This window comes from Triturus cristatus, chromosome 4_2 (assembly GCF_964204655.1).
Source record: "Triturus cristatus chromosome 4_2, aTriCri1.1, whole genome shotgun sequence".
NCBI lineage: Eukaryota > Metazoa > Chordata > Amphibia > Caudata > Salamandridae > Triturus > Triturus cristatus.
Window position 1 is genome coordinate 128,379,365 of NC_140586.1, and position 20,375 is coordinate 128,399,739.

The window sequence follows — 20,375 nt, forward strand, 5'->3', positions numbered from 1 at the left end:
ATAGGTGCCAGTGAACCCCCACCGGCAACCACCGGCTCAAATTAGGCACTGTGTCTGAAAAGCCTACCAGAAAAGAAAAAAAACGTTCTGCCTTCAGCTAATTTCCCATTGAACTCAACCACCCTCATCTAACAACCTCCTGTCCCACATATAAGAAAGAAAATCGCAAGGAGAGTCCAGGGACAAATAAAAAATTGACTGAAATCTCAGAACCCCACCCTTGCTCCCCTGGCTTTTTTCATTCATCAGACTGGATGACCCCTTGACAATCAGCCAGTAGGAGATTGCAGTGAGCCCCAGTGGAATCCAAAAACATCTCATCTTGGAAAGAGGATGTCGTCTGTGTCAGCTCCTGAATTTGCACAATTAGAGATCTTGGAAAGTCCTACAGAGATCTCTGTGCCTTGAGAGGAACCACGGCAGCCCCTCGGAAGGCACTGAAAGTTTGCTAAAGGGCCGTCATCTTTCAGAAGGACACTCAGCAAACTTTTTTTGGTTTTCCAAAATAATGTCCCAAGTAGGAGGTTGATTTAAAAAATATATATATTTTCTTTATTGAGATTTGTAATTGACACTCATACATGTAAACATCCATAAAAATATACGCTTTGAAATCTGTCATACTAAAGCATTAATAAGAATTAACGTAACCCAACAATAACACAGGGTAGAGAGTGGTGCTCTCATAAGGGCAATCGCTTCCTCGATACAATTCAGTCATTTCGCCAGTGTCTTCTCTCTGCTTGCACACGAGTTATACTTTCAATCGGACAATGTTTGGGTCATAAACCCCCATGCACACAGACTGGTTACGTGCTCCCCGGGTCAGACATCTGCCATCGTCTCTCCACTTCCTAGGAGCTGAAAAAGGGCCACCCTACATTATTAGAAATTACTGCCATTTCCTTCATCATCCGAGACGGCCACACCAAAAATAAATAAGGAAAAAGAAAATAAAAGGAGAATATCCTCTCGTAACGCTACTCCCCTGTTTAATGCACAGTTCAGGTAGTGTGTTCTGTTAGTGCTGTCAAAGCTTCAGTCATTTTCCAGGGGGTTTGTCTGTAAGTAACTTTTTAATGGCTGCCAGATGTCTTGTGGGCGCGAGGTTGGTAGCTGTAGTGTGGCGTACACTTCACTTGCGGTGTCGCAATAGACCAGGTCTCGGAGCCAGGCCTTCCCAGTCCGCGCTCCGCCCCATTGCAAAGGGACCTGACGCTTTGCAATCAATAAGGCAATTGCGGTGAACAGCCTTATGCTTTTCTTCAGGGGTTGGACATATCTCAGTCACGCCATTAATGGTGTAGGGTGTAGCTTGTGATCAATCATTAATGACAAGTGTCTGAAAATCTCCCTCCAGTATATCAAGACAGGTCGCAACTCTAAGCAAAATTCGAGAAGTCAGTGTTAGCGGTGGCACACTTGGCGCATGCATGTGTAGTGTTAGGATCCATCTTGGCTAAAATATATGGCGTGATGTACGCCCGGTGTAAATATTTAAAGTGTTAGAGTTTATACCGGTGGTTGTTTGAGACATAAAGTGTTTGCCCACAGCAATATTCTCATATTTTGTCAGTTAGCGATAAACCTAAATCCTCTTCCCAAGCCGCACGCGCTTTTATGCCGACTGTGGGGCGGAGAGTCTGAGATAAATGGTATAGTCGTGATTCCAGATGTGTCCGGTCTTGTGCAGTAATGACTAATGTAAGTGGGGGGAAATCCGCCGGTTCCGTAGTTGCATCTGGAATTGCCCCTGCAGGGCGCAGCAGACCCTGTGTATAAGGAACCTATCCATATGTGGTGTATCTCCATGGGGGGGACGGGGGGGGGGGGGAGTTCTCCTGTGTGGCACAGCCGCGAGTCCTTAAAGAAATCTCCCACTACATGCAATCAATGTTTAGTTAGTGTGCGTTTAGTAGGGGTTTCTGTTGTCGGGTGTAGCCAGGGGTTATCAGCCAGTGGTATATGCGTAGAGTACAGAAACTCTGCCTGTATATATCGCCGTAGCTTTGACCATGAAGTAGGGGGTTGTTTTTGAAAAGCAAAATAATGACCCTGCAAGTTTTCTCCTAAGGTGTGGTGGTAATTGTTAGGTTGAAGCCTACCAGAGGCACAACTGTCTGGTTGGAAAGACCTATTGTGGACATGCTGAAGGCTTACCTAGGAATTGAGTCTGCCTAATGCTTACTATTGGCTTTGTGGTTTGTCACTCACATTTGATTGCTTACTATTCGTTGGCTTTATATGTTTTAGCCTGTCCATCTTATCTTTGTCCCTTCCATGGAGCATAGCCTCTCTACCATTTCCTTGATTAGCTCCTTGTGTTCCTTCACAAGTGCTCTCTTTTCAGAAACTCTTTTTTTTCTTTATTGTGAAGCATTCCATGAGAGTGGACATGATTTTCAGCGGTCTCCTTTCTGTGCTTCTCCCCCAACCCCCTCTTGCTCTCTCTTGTCCCTTTGCTTCTCTACTCCCCTAATCATTTCATCTACATGCATCATTAAAACGTCACAAAATACTAGAGATTTTCTACTGCTCTGTGGCCAACTCTAGTTCTAATCGCAACACACGGGTAGCAGAGACCACAGGATCCTCAGTGCACCAGAAATTCACCTACTGCTGTGTCTTTACAAAGCCTTTCGTTTCTAATCTTGTGGATAAAGATGTCCTGACTGCAAAAGCATGGCCATACAACCCAACAGTTCCCAGAGGAAGCTGTCCTGCAATCTGCTTTCCCCCTGACCTCACAGGAGGAATAGCGACACTGTCGCCCTCTTACTTTATAACTGCGCGTGAACATTTCTGCATTCCTCACTGACATCAAAGGTCTTTGCCCGCCACCTCCTCCTACTCTGTCTCTGCACTTGGTCCTAGCACTCACTACATTCATTCTCTGGCTTCTGCTGGGAGAGGGAAAGAAGCCCCTGAAGGGTCATGTTGCTCTTCTCATCAAATGCCTCAGAGCTGGAGCTCCTCAGACAGCCCTGCCAATCCCTGGCCTGCATTCCAAACCGGGCCCATTTCTCTATCAGGCTCTGCTATATGAATATTCCGTGACTGGAAACAGCGGCGTAATGAAACTTGAGGGGGCCCCTCTGCAAAGTACATCAAGGGCCCCTCCCCGAGTCAGGGGCTCTCGGCTGGGGCCCATCACTCATTTTTTTTTTTTTAAATATCTTTATTGCATTTTTATCTTTCATGTTACATAGGTACTAAGGATCAGCACATATTCCATTTATAACAACATCCTTGATATTATGTCGCAGTTACATCAATCCAATTATTTCAATCACAGAATTATGACATAGTGCATATTAACTTCGCAGGGATTGTCGTGCGTTTGTAAAGTATCATAGGCAGTATCTGCCCCCCTGTCCTGCCGTCTCATCATTAAGTAGCTGGACATATCAGTCAAATGCGCCCCTTCGTATTGCAATCTATAGTACTTTAGCTAGTCTGCCTCAGCTCCAACAGTGAAATCTTCACACAGTTATTTCTGAACAGGAAAGTGTGTGAGTACCGCGACCTGTTTACCAGTTGCGTACATTTCGTTTCTTCTTGTCTGTCTTTTCTGCTATTTTTCGTCTCTTATGTGTTTTCCCCTGTTCCCTGTTTTTCTTTCTCTTTCTCTTTCCTTCCTCTCTTATATCTACTAACGTTAAACCACAACCAGTGGGAACTCACCAAAATCGAAAAGAAAAAAAAAGACATCAATTATCAATTGGAATATGTAGCCAGTGTGTATAATGCCATCCGAGTTCAGTCACGCCTATGTTTGTATAACCGTAGTGAATGCGAGTTGCCGTATCTGTCCTGTGTATTGGTGTATGGACACTAGTGTATCTTATTGCAGGAGTCGTGTTCTTTAACTGTGTATAAGGCTGGGGCCCATCACTCATGCACAGTTTACTGTGCTGAGAGGGCCCCCTAGAGCTCGGGTCCTTCCCAGTGTGCGGGGGCTGCGGAAGCTATTGTTACGCCAGTGATAGCACCTCCCTTACCAGCATAGGGTGTTGGAGCACTTTACATCACACATACATACAGAGACAATTAAAGGTGTGCAAATCAGTGTATAGAAATTGTTACTTAAGACAAAGGGGAACTACAAGGTGTAGGATTCACATATCATTCATACTGGTAGGCACTTTTTAAGAGTGCTTGGTCTGCGGAAGCATGAACTCAGGATTCAGAACGTAACACAATGGTAAGGGCTGACTTTACTAATAACATTTATTTCTAACCAAACAGACCCCTTTTCAGTAAAATTAGGTTAATTTAAGACTGGGGAAAAACATAACTTTCTAGCCTCTACCATGCTGTTTGCGTGCAGCGCTTTTAGGGCAGTTCATAGCACACTGTGGTACATTATGATTGTAAACTTATGAACTGCACAGTAACAAATGGATCTCTGTGACAAAAGCAGCATCCCACTGAGCACAGCACATGAAATACTGTTCTGTAATCTGCGTAGTACACGTTCTTTGCAGCAGGCATATTAACCCTCTGTATTACCGGAGATGAGTCAAAACTGCCACTTGACAAAACTGGGATCCCTCTCCAGCAGGTACATTAATCACCAGAGCAATCGTGGCACTTATATTGTTGCCTGAAAACTGTTGGATATGCAAGGAACTCTGCAGCGCTTTTAGTACTGCTGCACTGCAACCAAACCGGCCCCCAGTAACAAAAGCAGCTCCGAACCCTTCCAGCCTTTCGGGGCGGCCTGTCCGGCCTTGATGTAGAAGTAGTGTTCGTTTCTGAGGCATGACGTTCTTTCACTAAGGTAATTTACCACGTTGAGGGAATGTGATGTGAGCACACTTATAATACAAATATAACCTCAGAAACACATATGCAGAGTTTGAACATTCTGTGCCTTTGCTACTATTCTAATTTTCTGAACTTTGTACATGAAATGCCTTTTTCATGGGCATAGATATGCCAGCACACAGGGTAAAAAGGACGATCATATTCGCAGGTGTCGCCTCTGTCTTTATCAGAAAACTGCATCGGTCCTTAATGGATACACCAATCTCTGCCGGTCGCAGTGCAAATGTTTGGAATACTACTTACCTTTTCGTTCTATGCCTGTCCCTTGCTTAGTGTGAGGGGTAAGGGAAGTCTATTGATCAAGCCATTTGTCTGGCTGTGGCAACCCTGGTCCCTAAATACAGCAGACCCCTACCCCCACCGCAGAGAAGCGAGAACAAGACATGTGATTGTGATATAGCAAGCACGTCTCATCTAATTTCACTCTCACCTGTGACCTGCAGTTTTGGTGCAGACGCACTGTGCAGACCGCTGGAAAATTATGGTCCCACCAGCCACCGCACATGCAGTTTACACTGTGCAAGTGCGCATTACACAATACAGTCACACCCACCCTGCACTTCCCTGTGCCCACACCCTGAAGACCAAGCCGTGGCTTGCGCAGCATGCATGCACCATTGAGATGCACATAAGACCCCCAGATAAAAAATGGGAAACAAAAAAGCCCAATTTAGGATTGGCCAGAAGCTGTAAATATAAATAGGCCGTTTTAATTTGACTAAATCCCTGTGCAGCTAGTATGGGTCTTAGTAATTTATGTCGCAGGGCAGAGAACTTTGGGCAAAGCAAAACTATATGCATGGAGGTACACATGGAGGCATAGTCACAGGCCCAAAGGGACAGAGTAGATTGTGGAATCCAAACATCCTTTGAAAATAACAACTAGTGAAAGATATTCAGTCTCAGGAATGTTAACAGACGCCGATGGTAATTGGACATATCCAGAAGAAGGTAGGTCTCCAGTCCCGAGACTAATTTCACCAGAATGTAGCCTTGAAGTGACTGTTTTGCTAAGGCAAAATTCTCCCTCTCTACAGCCATTCCCTGGGCAAAGTCCTGCTTCACCCAGATTAAGCCCTTTTTTACAATACCCTAGAGATCGAGAAAAGGATCTGGGCGACCCAGTTCAAAAAAATATTTCTTGAAGTATAAAACCCATGGGATCTGGGTGGATTTATCTAGAGTCAAGTGAAGATCCTCTTTAGACCAGAGCACCATAAAAGCAATGAACAAATGTGAATAAAGTCAGGAATAAAATCCAAACCCAGTTATCATGGACAATTTCGGCAGGGGTTCCCTGAATTACGGTCAGGAGGTTTCTCAAGAGCCTGTTTTCGATTACCTGGATGTAATCAATTTTAGCATGGCTCTAGATTTCATACCCAAAAGTGGCCATCGGGATGCACTTAGCCTTGTAGACATCTAAGACAAGTGTAGGGGGGTTGTGTCCAGATATGGCTCTTTGCAATTTGTTTCCATTTTTCTTGCTCAATGGGGTTGAGCTGAGGCCGGAATTCAAAAGAAGAGGTAGGTAAGAAAAATCATCCACCCTGGATAAAACTTTGCCCTGTGCATAGAGGTTACAGGATTGTGTTCTTTTTGGGCCGGCTACCATAGAAACAGACTTTTTAAAATTGGTAGAAAAGTCCAGATTTTTCATAAAAGTGATAAAAGATTCTAAAAGACATTGCAGGCTCTTGGCTGTGGGGGCGATTAATACTGCATCGTCCACGTGGAGAAGGACCGAAATTGATCTTCGGCGAGCCCTAGGGACATCTGCCTCGATATTAATTAAAACCTCCTCCAGCCGATTAATATACATTATTAATGAAAAGGGAGAAAGGATACACCCCTGCTGAACACCCCATTACAAGTTCGAATGGCTGGGTACACTCGCCATTGGGACTGTATCTGACCACCTCATTAAGCCCATCGTGGAGGTCTCTCATGAAAGATACTAAGGCTTGGTCCACCCCCATTGACCCAAGCTCAGACCAGAGTTTCTCCCTTTTGACTTTGTCAAGGGCTGAACTGAGGTCCATCAAAGCCATGTGAATAGCGCTGCTTTCACCTGAGTGTATCTGGAGATCAGAAGATGGATGTTAAGTTTATGTTCAATAGTGACCCTGACAGGCCTAAACCCATATTGGACGTCAGAGAGAATAGTCCTCTCGTCCGCTAATATAGTGATTTTCTCGAGAATTACCCTTCCAATGATCTTGGCCTCCACATCAATTAAAGAGATTGGTCTATTACAGGCCAGATTGGCTCTGTCTCCTTTTCTGAATATTGGAACAATGACCGAGTGCCTCCATGCAGCGGGAAGGAGACCTCTAATAACAGCATTAACATGGCGAGCAATAACTAAGGCCACAACCACCAGTGATTTCAGATGGTCTCCCAGGACCCCATTGGCCTCCAGGGCCTTACCTAATGGCAGGAAGTGGATACCATTTCTCACCTCCACCCACTCAACCGTGACCAGAACAGTAGAAGAAGAGTGGGTGGCTAGGGATAGAGGCTCTTTCTCCTCCAGGTCCTAAATACCTGTGAAATGATTCGCCCAGGCAGGGACCGCTGCCGCCTGATCTGACAGCGAGACATCTTTGAAGAAGGGCTGGTTCAGAACAACCCAAAAATTGGCACTATCATTCAGAGAGCTCGCTGACACCAGGTGATCCCACAGCTCCTTCTTCACCTCCAGCTTCCGCTTTTCAAGAGTGATTCTTAAAGCTACTCTAGCATGTTTAATGGCGGACCTGTCCTGATTTATACATTTGAGGGTTGCCACTAACTCCCTTTTGGCCCTGACGTAATGGGTATCAAACCATCTGCACTGTTTAGGGGGACACCCGGAGCAATATTTGGTCAAGGCATTGTTAATATATGCACTGTACACTCAAAGGCAATAAGAATCTGGGGTTCTAAAGGGGCATCCTCCAAGCAGATGTCGAAGTTAGCCTGGAATGATAGGACCATGAGGTGATTAAATTCCTCGGAAATGACGTTCCCCCATTTGATGGTGAACGGTCCATGGTGCTAGGAACTGTGGGGGGAATAGAAGAGGGTGCGGCGGAGATGGACAAAGATATGCATTCCTGCGCTAGGAAACCAACTTTGTGGTGATGTCCTTGAACCCCTTTCCTAGGCAAGTTGCCTTGGCTTCTAACACAAGACCCCTCTGACTGAGGGCGCATAGAGCCCCAGGAATCTTGCCTTACGTATGTGTACGTATAGTGGATCGAGAAAAGTTCCCTCCCTCCTTTGCCCCTTTTCTGGCCTGTTGCTTTATTGGTAGCCTGATTTTGATCGAGCTTTTGTGGCCCCTTGATGACTTTAGATCTGGTTCCAGTTCCCCCCACCCTCCTGTGTACACCTGTACTGGGACCCTTGGTGTCGGTAAGAGGCTCTGCTGGGGTCTGGGAAGAGCAGCTCAGCAGGTCATGGTGTAGGGCGCTTGGGTGTCTGAGGGAGGCGGTGGCTAGGGACTGCAGGCTGAGACAAGGGGGGGGGGCACCATGTTATTAGAAATCTTATCTAAGTAAGGAGTGGGGGCCCCCCGAGGCCTGCTGAGATTGGATCAGTTGTTCCTTTACCTGAGAAATTTCCTTAGATAAGGCCCTCACCGTATTGGAAAGAAATGAAACCAAAGACCAATGAGCCACGGGCCAGAAGAGGAGCTGAGTAAAGTGAGCACTAAATTAGAGTCGCGGAAATTAAACGACACATGAAAAATGAAAAACCCAGTGACAGGACCCACCACACAACTAGGAAACAGAAGTTTCTTCAAGAGAAAAAGGAAGAAAAAGAAAAAGGGGCTGCATAAACATCAGATTTTAATCCCTGCTGGTATTACATCGGGATGGCATGTCCAGAAAGGAAATAAGCCCTGGAAAAAGAAAAATAAGGCATGCACAAGCTGATTCACTTGCTTAGTAATCATATGTTATGCTTCATTTGGAGTTTTTATTGTCGTTTTGGTTTGATTACATTTGGTTTTGCTTAGTGATCGGAGACATTTGAAATGCAGTTTGATGAGCAGTCGCACTGCCCACTGGCGAGTTAGTGTATCTTTTGGTATCTAATTTTAAACTGAATTCTTCACGTCTTTTTAAAGCATGTTTGTGTCAGGCCCATACAAAAGCCATAAATCTACTTGAAGTTGAATCAATGATCTGTAATATTAGAAGCAGCTGCTTCACCTTTTTACTGACTTATTTAGGTGCATATTTTTATTTTGTTTTTCAAATGTGTGTACTGTACCTGCAAATTGTACAGGTCATCAGTATAAGCACCTATACGTTTTATTAAGGCGCTTGATTTTTATTTGGAGAATGATAGAGGGCTTTTGGGGCATATGTATCAAGCCCTTTTCCTGTTCTGAGAATCGGCCCGTTTGCGAACGGGAAAAGGCATTTTGAGATGTATCATCCCACAAGGGCATTGCAAAATAGGGAATCGCAAAATTTGTGATTCCCTATTTTGCGATTGCATTTAAGGAATTTCAAATTGCAATTCCTTAAATGCGATGCAGGAAGCACCCAAGTTGTGCGATTTTGTCATAAAAATTCTCAAATTACCACCAACTTCAAGTTGGTGGTAATTTGTAATTTCATTGAAAAATGCACTTTTTTGCATTTTTCAAAGTGCCATGTGGCGCTCTTACATTCCCTTAGGGCATGTATGTACGCCACATGCGCACACATACATATTTCAGGGGTGCAACAGGGTGTCCTTTTGACACCCTTGCACCTTTAAAATTGCATTCGCAATTTGCGAGTACCTAATGGGTACTCGCAAATTGCGAATGTCTTCCCATTCATGCTTATTGGCCTCCAGCCCAATAGGAATGAATGGGAAACTATTCCTTAATTGCGAACCGCAATTTGCGATCCGCAATTAAGGAATATTAAGGAATCGCAAATTAATATTGCGATTCCTTCATGCATTCCATTTTGCGAGTCCTTGATAGCGATTCACAAAAAACTGCTATTAAGGACTCGCAAAACGGGGTTTTAATACATAGGCCCCATAGTTCCTTAACTCACTCTAATTGTGTCAAAACTGTAGTAAATGGTGATTAAGCAGCATGTTTTCGCTATTATAGAGCTTACATTAGCAAGAGTGCCTGTCTTTTTCAGGGTTGCACTACATAGTGCTATTGGCTAACAATGCCTGTTTTTTTTGTGTACTAATAGTAAACCGTGACATACACTCAAAATACAATGTCATTGCATGATTAATTGTATTTGTATTCTACTGCCTTCACTAGGTGTGGGGGTTTATTATATACACGTTCAACTTCTCTCCAGCAGAATCACTATGCATGGCAACTTTTTACTTTCTGTCTTTCCTGCTAAACTCCTTCATCTGGTTCTCAGCTCTAAACACTGCTCCCAGGCCGCTGGCAGGTGAATATTTGTATGGCAGCCCGCACCATGCACATGCAAACTCCACCCCTCAAACACACAGCTTTTTGTGAGGACCTGACAACTGCATCCTGATGAGGGGCAGCAGTGGGAGTAGCTGGGCGGCGCTAGCTGCAGGGGACTCCCGAGAAATACTTTGGGCCCTGGTACTTTTTGTCTTTTTTTTTTTTTTACAATTTAAACACTGCAAACACCCAGGAAAACATACACAACGGAGATCAGTGCTAGTGGAGGAATTGATCATTGATGGATCTGATTGACATTGGTTGTCCTAACACGAAGTAAATAGAGTTGCAGGTGAAAGAGTCATAAGTAGAAAATCTCAAATGGGGGCAGTGACTGAGCTCTCTGTTGCACCTGCAGCTTTTTTAGAGCCTGCTGAAGTTAATATTTCTATGGTCGCAACAAATCTCTACCTTGAGCAAGTGGTTCAAAGACTTGGATTGTGGAGGAGACATCTCAGATTTCCAAGTTTATTATGAGCTAATACAATTACCTAACACAAAAAGTTAAATTTTTTCTGCAAATGTTGGCAAGATACTTCTCACTTCTCATTTAGGCTGGCAACCTCAGAAATATGTACAGAGGCATGGAGTCGTAGGAGAGCTTGGAGGCCCTCTTAGTGTGAGGGAACCCTGTAGGGAGTTAATCGACTTCAGTGCTTACTTTATGCCCCTCTCCTAATGGAGTATAATGTAATAGGTAGTGGAGCACGTCAGTACGGATATCCCGACCTTTGTCTTTTACACTGGAATACTTTATATTGGGAGAACACCGCGGACATAGAAAGGCCAATCAAGGCAGTCGATGCTCACAGCGAGCCTGTTGATTCAACAGAAGATTGAAATAGATATATAAACAGACTATTAGACCAAGAGACTGCTAGAGGCCTTGAGGATTGATGGTCTGTAGAGATTTGCAGAGATGCAACACAGATATCATATTCTAGGGGACAAAATTGGCAGAGAAGTACAGATATGTGTGATTAGAGAAAACAGAAAGTGAGAGGTCACTATGTAACTGTGATATGGTGAAAAATACCCTATTTTAAAAATGGCATAACACCAGTATAAGACAATATTTGCTGATATGGATAACACTGATGAAAAAAGGATATGTTATTGGTGATCGTGTTGCTTTACAGGTTATTGTCATGTCAGGCCAAGAGACGATCCGAGTGCTGGAAGTAGGTGTTGATGCCCCAACCCAAGCAGAAGAGACAGCAAAGGCATCAGAACCTGAGGCCACAGAAGCCACTGGTAATCTGCCTGTCGAGAACAGCGAGCCAGCCAGAGAAGCAGTGCAGCTAAACCCCGAGATGCCTTCTCAAGAGCCAGCGGGTAGGAGGCCTTCCTTCAGTAATAGGAAGTCAAAAGGAGAAAGCATTCCATCAGTCTAAAGTTTTTCTGAAATATTTTCTCAAAGTAGTTGTGCAGAATCTTTGGATTGTGTGACAGAGGCTCGCATGGCTGAACATGCCTCTACAATGCAGTCCTAAGCACAAATGTGTCTAAACCATGCATTCCTTTACCACGCATGCCTTTACCACGCAATTGCATGGCAAAGGCCTGATTGGTAAAGGGATATGCATTGTGAAGATTACCACTACCCTAAAATCCTATCCCCCTACCTCGCCCTGAGGCCTAAAACCTAACCCGCCCTGCCCTCTAAATTACCCCTTCCCCTCCCCCGCCATAAAACCTATACCCTGACCCCCTACCAAAAAGGACCCCAGCCCTGAGCCCTAAAATGTACCCTCACGCTGTCCTTAAAACTACCCATAGCCCTTCCACTGCCCTGAAGCCTGAGACCCTTCCCCCTTCCCAAAACTACCCCAACCCCACCCTAAAACCTTCTCCGCCTCTAAAAACTTCCCCAAACCCTGCCCGTCCCTTAAACCTACCCCAACCCGTTCCCCTGCCCTGACCCCTAAAACCCTGCCCCTTCCAAAAACTACCCCGACCTTCCAAAACCCGACCGCAGACCCACTTACCTGTCCGCGTCCGGATCTTCCTATACTGACGCTTCTTCTTCTTCTCCCCGCCAATCTGAACACTATGCATGGTTAAGGCAGATGCGTGGTTCAGGCAAGTGTGTTTACGCTCGCTTGCGGGGAAACGGCTCTCGTGGCTCAACCATGTTGTAAAGGCCGTTTCCCGAATCTTTGTTAAAGGAGAATATATGCCGGGATGACTATTTAAATTTAAGGTGCACAATATGATGACAGCTATAACCACAAAACTATAGAAAAGAGGTTCACACCCTGAAGTGTATGCCTGATGTCAAACATATACCATAATTGTTCCCAGAGGTAATTTCCTGAAAGACTTCAGTTATGCTGAACATGGATTTAGCTGGTCAAAGGTTGGGAAATATTAGATTGTAAAAGACCATGCCAATATCTGAAAATTAGATTTGTATACATGTTATATGTTTCTTCAAGATTGATATTTAGCATTCTTTCTCTTACAATCTGTATGATTTTCAAACTATTACTCAGAATTGAACTATAGGCAGAGGAGCATGTTTACATTTTTATTGGGATACCAAGAAAATTTGACAAGACTTCTCAGAATTGAGTATATTGCTCTCACGTCATTATTATTGTTATTATTATCTCTTTACGCCAATGCACAGTACAACACAGCCGATTTCAAATTCATAGATGAGGGACTTCTTGTGTGAAGGCATCTCTTCGGAGACTTGAATCATCGAGACTCCTAGGTGGGATTGGAACTTGGCCACACGCCATTGACAAGGCCAGGGTGCGATTGTTGAAATGGTAGTACATGCTTCTATGGAGTCCTCACTAACAGGTTATTTTTAACCCCTTCTGTCGTCCTCCTTCTGTCTTAACCTGAAGTAAAGTCATCAGAGGGAATGATACCAACGTCTGTGCCAACTGTCTTCACGAGCGCAGCCAATCAGCTGCAACAGACACTCACTCCTTTTGCACTGCAAGCGGCTCCACAGGTGAGTGAAGAAGGAATGATTGAGTGTATTTTCATGGAATGATATTGAGTGAGTATGCATACTTTTATAGTCTACAATTTGTTGGCTTCACAGTGGTCGGTGTTTTCTAAGAGGGGTGACATACCAACAGTTTTTTGGAGAACTCTAGCATCACTGGGTGATTGAAGTCTAAATAATAATGGCTGAACATATCTTAAACTGTATTACTGACGAACAATAATTCAAACCAGTGATAAAAATAACATCTTCTGTACAGTGCTATTTCACAAAAATCTGGAAATGCTGATAACAGGTCAGGGTTACACCTAAGACAACGGCACCTATTGTATTGAACTATGAAATGAAATTAAATGAAAATAATTTATCGAGTGCGCTATACCATGAGGTGTTAAAACGCCATAGGAAGGCATCCTGAAGCATTCAAAAGTCGCCCAGAGATGGCCAATGGATATGGGAGAGAAAACCCATGTTTTCAAGAGTTTTTTAGATATGGCACGTGAGTCAGCTTACGAAAACAAGCAGGTAAAGTATTCCACAGTTTGGGAGCAGCCACCGAGTTGGAACTGCCTCCCCATCTGGCTTTCTGAAATCTGGGAACCAACACATACTTGTGGAAGAAGGATCTGAGAAGCATACTGGGGTATACCAGTGGAAGAGAGAATTAAGTTGGCAGGGACCTTTCTAATGCATGACTAGAAATACCACACAAAGAACCTTAAAAATAATTCTCTTTCTGACCGTAAGCTAGTGAAGAGAACAAATCCCGTCTCTGACCGAGAGGCGCCTCGGGATGTTAAGGATAAGTTGGGCAGACGCGTTCTCGGTGACTTGAAGTTTGTTAAGGCAGGAAGCCTTGATATTGAGATGTGGTGAGTTGCAATAATGCAATCGCGAGATGACTAGTACAATGATGACTGATTGGCGCAGTTCCTCGGGTATATAAGGGAAGATCTTTCTAGGGGCCTGTATGATGAGTAAACAGGTGCTAGTAGTGCGACTCACCTGAGTATCGAAGTTCAAGGTATTGTCGAATAAGACACTCAAGTTTGTGGCTGATTTGACCGCAGTGGGAAGAGGTCCACAATCCTCCGGCCACCAGACATTGGACCAAATATACTCCTGAGTGCCAAACACCACTACATCAGTTTTTACAGCTTTGTATTTCATGTACCCACTAATTCTAGACATACAATGATTGAACTTCTCAGCTACAGAAATCAGGTCGTTGAAGGATGAAAAGGTCCGGCGGTCTAGTTAAAATTCGAACATCTGATTTGCAAATGTATTTATTTATATTTTTACATAATTCCGCTCTACTAGTAAAGTAGACGCTGAGGTGTTTAACAAAAATCCAGTAAAGATCAGGGTCTCTGTAAAACATAGCCTGAAAGTAATCATAACACATGTAGGTGTGAGAAAACAATTGAGAAACAATATCACTACACCATATTCAAAGTTCAAAGTAGAGTCTATGTTTGGATTAATGGTCAAAGATGGAAAGCTTTTACACAGTTCTCGACATTGCGATGTTGTGAAGTCTAAGGACTATGCAGAACTGCAGCAAGAGATTTTTAGGGCAACGGAGATTAAAGAAGATTGGCATCCTGATCAGAGCCCCACATGAGCGATGTTTCCAGGCTGGTCCGGCCCTACCTTCAGCCTTGTCCAGCCTGTCCTCCTGCAACCCCCAGCTTCTACCTTCCCCAGCATTAACCTGTCAGGTAAGGGTGCAGCCCGTAATCCATCATTTCCTGCTCCAGGATGTCAAACCGAGGTATATAGCACTCAGTTATCATGTTTTATATCATCGCTATCTTTGAGAATGTTTAACTTAAATGTGATGAAGAAAATTGATTAGCATTGTCACGTTGTTAACTGTATGAAACATATCTTAAAGTCTATCCTGGACTAAGAGTGTGCAAGGTACAGATATTTCCTATAACAAGCACCACAATAAATTGCTCACAATTCACACTCCAGCTGCAATTAGGAGTTGGCCCCTGGATATAATTTGTAAGAGAATCAAAAAGTAAACCATCCTTAACCAGTAGGAGCTCTGCAGACCTTCATACATTTGATATCTGTAAATAGGGTAGTCCAACGTTGATCTGAACCAGATATTTGGGATGCCCATGTGAACTAAATATACAAGAAATGAATTGCAATGGCGACCATTTACTTTATCGGTGATTATCTTCAAATTGTAAGATGGGTCTGGTGGCCACCAATCCGGTAATGTGTTTCTGGTCTAGTTTTGTGATTGATCGGCCATTAATCATCATTTTGTTTGTTTTATTTCCCTCTTGCAGATATTGACTCAGGACAACGTAGCGGCCCTTCTGGCAGGAGTGATGACCCCAGCCACAGCAGTCACACAGCCTCTTCTTATCCCCATTAGCATCGCTGGTCCGATCGGTGGCCAGCAGGGCTTGACTGTCTGGAATTTCCCCACAGCAACCGTGGCCACCCTGCCTGGACTGACAGCACCCACCAGCGCCACTGGAGTACTGAAGCTTCCTTTCTCCAATTTACAAAGTAAGAGCCTACGAGTTAGGCAAAATCGTTAAAAAATATATCAAACTTGAGAAATATAAGGTCTGCTGTCTGAATTTTCCGTGTATTGTTCCAACCATATTTACGTGATGATTTTTACAAACAGTCTTTTTAACCGAAAAAACACTTCCTGTTTAAAATAAATCTTATTCATGCACATGCCCACCCTTCGCCCCTTTAATGATATCATTAAGGCAAAGAGCCACCCTTGTAGTCTTTAAGAGCAAGAAGTGAGTATAACAGGCTGCAGCAGAGTGTTCCTGTGGAGTCTAAAAGCATTTCTTAAAACGAATGTACAGGAGTGTTGTCCGAATGAAGACGGAGTAGGGCACGCTTCTATACTCCATCCTAACCTATTGAGACATTTGTAGAGCCATTTTCCACATCCAAAGTATTGGAAGTGTGAAGGAAACTCACGTTGAACTTGGAGGTTCTTGAATTCAGGCATTAGGAGTCAAATAAGAGGCGAGAGAGGTGGCAGCAAAGAGAACCCGGGTCAGTGGACAGGGGTTGTTAGCACTGGCCGGTGGAAAGGCCGTTCTTAAGATGGCGGCCATGAAAACGCACCACGAAGACAAGATGCGCAGCAGTATCCTATCCTTGTAGTAAGGGTGTGCTGCCAAGGAGAAAACACACTTGTCAATGGGGACTTCCACCAAAGGTAGAGCAAAAGTATGAAGCTGTTATGTGTGGAGATGCTCAGCAGCTTCAGAAGTGAACCGTGGAACCTGACGTGAGAAGTGTCACGGTATTTAGGAGGCGCAGATGATGTAGGAACGGACTGAGGAGGAGTCATGCTAGCAACAGGAGATAAAAGACCAAGGAAGGCACAGTGGCGGTCCGGGTGAGCCCAGCGTGAGGTGACAATTGGTTGGCAGCCTCGGTAGAGCAGGTGAGAGTTCTGAAATGATGAAAGCAGATCTGGGTATGTTATGAGAGTAAGGGTTATCGCAAGGAGCAGCAGCAGTACCTGGTCCTCCAAGGACTGATTGTATGCAGAGGAATATGTCTCTTTTCAACGCGTGGTGTTACCACGCGGTAGGTAACGCGGTTGTTACAACGATCACGTTGTTACCACGCATGGCTTTACATCGCAAGTCGTTTCTACGACTTGCGCTAGATGGCGCGCTGGATTTAGGATTAATATAAATAACTATTCCTACTCCAGTTAGTGCAACAGCAGGGAATGTGTTGGATTTAAATTCCAACACATTCCCTAGTATTGCACGCCACCTAGCGCAAGTTGTAGAAACGACTTGCGATATAAAGCCACGCGTGGTAACAACGCGGTCGTTGTAATGACCGCGTTGTTACCTACCTGCGTGGTAACACCCGCGTTGAAACCGCTGTTTCCCGTGCTGGCACTTTACCAAGTGTGACTTCAAGCAAGCATAGGACCAGCAACCATGGCTGGGAACCAAGAGATCCCAGAATAAAGATGACAGTGAAGTCTCCTTTGGGGGCTGCGGAACATGGATGACCACAGAGCAGCTTCCAGAGGAGCGAAGAGTTAGGTGAATCTGACAGGTAGTGTGAGGGCCCGTATGTATTAGAAGCCACTCAGGTTAGGATGGAATCTGCAAACCTGTTGGCGAACACGGGTCCGAGAGGTTTGCCCAGCATCTGCAGAGCACAGCGCAAAGCTTCGGAAAAAAGGAGACCTGGCATATGGGCCTATTTGAAGGCTCCTGAGGTGAGATGTCTTTCTGGTGGAGGATTGAAGTGGGGAGTATTTCTTGCTTGTCCTAGTTGCTGTGGTAGGGGTGCCGCAGCCTTCTGCATATGCTAGCGCTGTCAGAGGAAGGAATCCTTGGTGAAGGGTGCGTTGAGGCCAGGAAATTGCAGTTTTTGCCATGCCGCGGGTGAGCAAGAGGAGGGCCTTATCTGGTGTCGACTATCGATGACTGCCATTTTGCTGCACACAGACTGAGAATAAGAGAGGGCATTTCTGTTGCGAGCGCAGTGTAGCAGTCAGACAGAATGTGTTCGCCTCTATGCGTTGAAAACTCTGCCCATGATGTAAGGAAAGGCAAAGCATTACAAGTAGGGGTCATGCTTCACCTCATTTTATCTCATCCTGGCCAGAATAGGTTGAGAGAGGTTGAGGGACCGGCAACCATACATCTGAAAAAACCGAAAACCAGCAAAGGAATGAGTTCACCAACGATTTTTGTTTTTTAATCATTGTTTTATACAACTCCGCCCAGGTAACGAAAGTCATGGTAGGGAGAAAGTGGTCCTTTAGTGCATTTTAAATGTGCAAGCATGTACACTTACATGTTTTATTTGAACATTATGCAGCTGAACCTTGCTGCAACAAAGGGCTGACTTACCTAATGTCAAATATAGTTCTGATTTGCTCGAAATGGTTTCTGATCGCAAAGCCATACTCAGGCCTGGCCCTTCCTGCTAAACGGCTGAAGCTCGGCCAATGTACTATGTTTGTGCCACGTATTTGCCTCGCTGCATAATGTGGTTTTTGACTTTTATATCTCTTGCACGGTTTGTGCTCACCTCTTAGTATATTTACAGAAAGCCAAATATGCCAATTAATTCAACAAAAACTATTGCCATGTTTAAGGAAAGACACATGCAGTGAAGTACTGTTTGGCACTCCAGATAATACAAACTACTTTTCATTTCCTTACTTTTTTTTGTTGGTCTGCAAGGAAAAAGCGTACAAATGCTTGATTGTTGGGGAAGGTAGTTTTGGAGCACATGTTATCTGCTTAGAATATTTGATTCATTATGTGTTTTAAAAAAAATAAATATCTATAATAAGCATTTTATTACTCAATTGAGCTTGGGATCTAATATCTTTCTCAACGACGGTAACTCTCAAAGGTTAGATACAGACACCTTAATGGTAGGAGCACCAAATAATTATTTGGCTTTATTTTTGCAACCCTTTGTACTTTGGTGCTTCCTTCTGAATTGTTTAATGGAGTGAACAATAACATACCTCCCCGAACGGAATGGATTGTATTGTGACATGAAAGCCCTCAGTTGGAACATGATCCTCTTGGTGTAATTAATCCATGTGGGAACGTCTAGTAGATTGGGCTAGAGTGAGCGAAGAAGGGCCTGAGTTGACGTCTTAAATAAAAAACCTATTTTTTCTTTTATGTTTTCTTTCAATGTTGTTTTGAACTTTTCTTTTTCCCGTTAGATTTGTTTGTTCTTATACAAGTTGTATTTTACCTATACACTTAGCGAGCGAGAGCGTTAGTACAGCCTGGCCTCTCTTCAGTCTCCTGCGCCTAGAAATCACAGCTCTTTCTATATCAATTATGGGAGATGTGGTCTGTCACTTTCTATATGTATTATAGGACTGTTGCTTTTCCAGAGGTAAAAGTCTGTTGGGAAATCTCCGATTCTCAGTGTAAGCTCTGTGGAAACTCTTAAGTAAAGACATTTATTTGTTAAGTGTTTGTGAATCAGGTGTATCTGAAAGAGACACGTTAGTGATAGATTCCTTACTTTAGAATATCCCCAGACGTCAGACTGGATCTGCAAAGTTTTTTTGTTAGCAGTACCCCTGCGCATCAGTAGGTGGCGTCGTGCGGCTCCGCGTCCGTCGCTGGCGGCATATGCGCCAAGATGATGTCACGGCGACTACTTAGGCGCCACCCATGCGCGCTGACGTAATTTCTTCCTTTTTCCGCGCCAGTAAGCGCAGATCCGGTTAGAGCACGTACCTCAGTCACTTTTTGACTATCTTTTTGAGACTTTTTTGTCTCCTGTAAGTTGTCTACTCTGTTGCACGTAGGGATGCCTGGTTTTAAGTCTTTTAGGGCCTGCCATTGCAATATGTCGGTGGCGGACCCCCACGACGTCTGTCTCTACTGCCTGGAGAGCGACCACGACTCCCGGTCCTGTATGGACTGTCTGGCCATGGCCCCGTAGGCCTTGCGGTAGCGGCGCCGGAAGCTGTTTGAGGTCCGGCACTCGTCCCTGCGCCGCTCACGGTCCAGGGGCCGCTCCAGGGAACGCTTGCGGGGCCATCATCTTCATCGTTCTTCGGGCTCCAAGTCTTCACACTCGGATTCGGGTAAGAAACGACACAAGAAGAAGTCGAAGAAGCGTTGTCTCTCTCCGACGTCCTCCCGTCGGTCCCCGGATGTGGACAAGGGGGACAGGGTTCTGCCCCTGCGGCTCCTTTGGAGCCCGGGATTCCCGCAGCCTACCCACCTTACCCGGGTCCGTCCATCCGCCTGTTTAGGCCTTGGGCTCCCGCCGGCACCCCCTCGGGTCCCGAAATCCTGTGTCAGGATCCTGTCGGTCCGGCGGTTCCGGCCTCAGTGCGGCAGGATCCTGCGCCGCTAGCTCCGGCCATGGCGCCATCAAGGTCCCGCGCTGCTGGCTCTGGCCCCAGCGCCTATCTCGACTCCGGCACCGCAGTGGGTACCATTTGTTCTGCCCCTGACCAGGTTCTCGGACACTTTTGTCCCTACCTGGTATTCGCACTGGGACATGGCGCCAGTTCGCCCCATCCGGTGCCGTTCCCGGCAATGTTTGTTCCTTCCCCGGTCCCTGCCCTGCCGCCGCAGCCTGTCCCACATACAGCAGAGGTGGAGGATGACTGGGAGG

The 20,375-nt window shown here is 45.0% G+C and overlaps 1 protein-coding gene across 2 annotated transcripts in view; it reads left to right on the forward strand.

The window, feature by feature from the left end:
• POU6F1 (POU class 6 homeobox 1) overlaps nt 1-20,375 on the forward strand; it is a 212,082-nt gene that overhangs the window by 103,692 nt on the left and 88,015 nt on the right. Inside the window, exons 4-6 of one of the 2 annotated variants that reach the window (XM_085600779.1) lie at nt 11,404-11,599; nt 13,123-13,232; nt 15,542-15,767. In XM_085600779.1, the coding sequence (XP_085456905.1) occupies nt 11,404-11,599; nt 13,123-13,232; nt 15,542-15,767 (532 nt within the window). Of the gene's footprint in view, nt 1-11,403; nt 11,600-13,122; nt 13,233-15,541; nt 15,768-20,375 lie in introns of those variants that run through there. The other variant, XM_085600780.1, reaches the window with a different exon arrangement.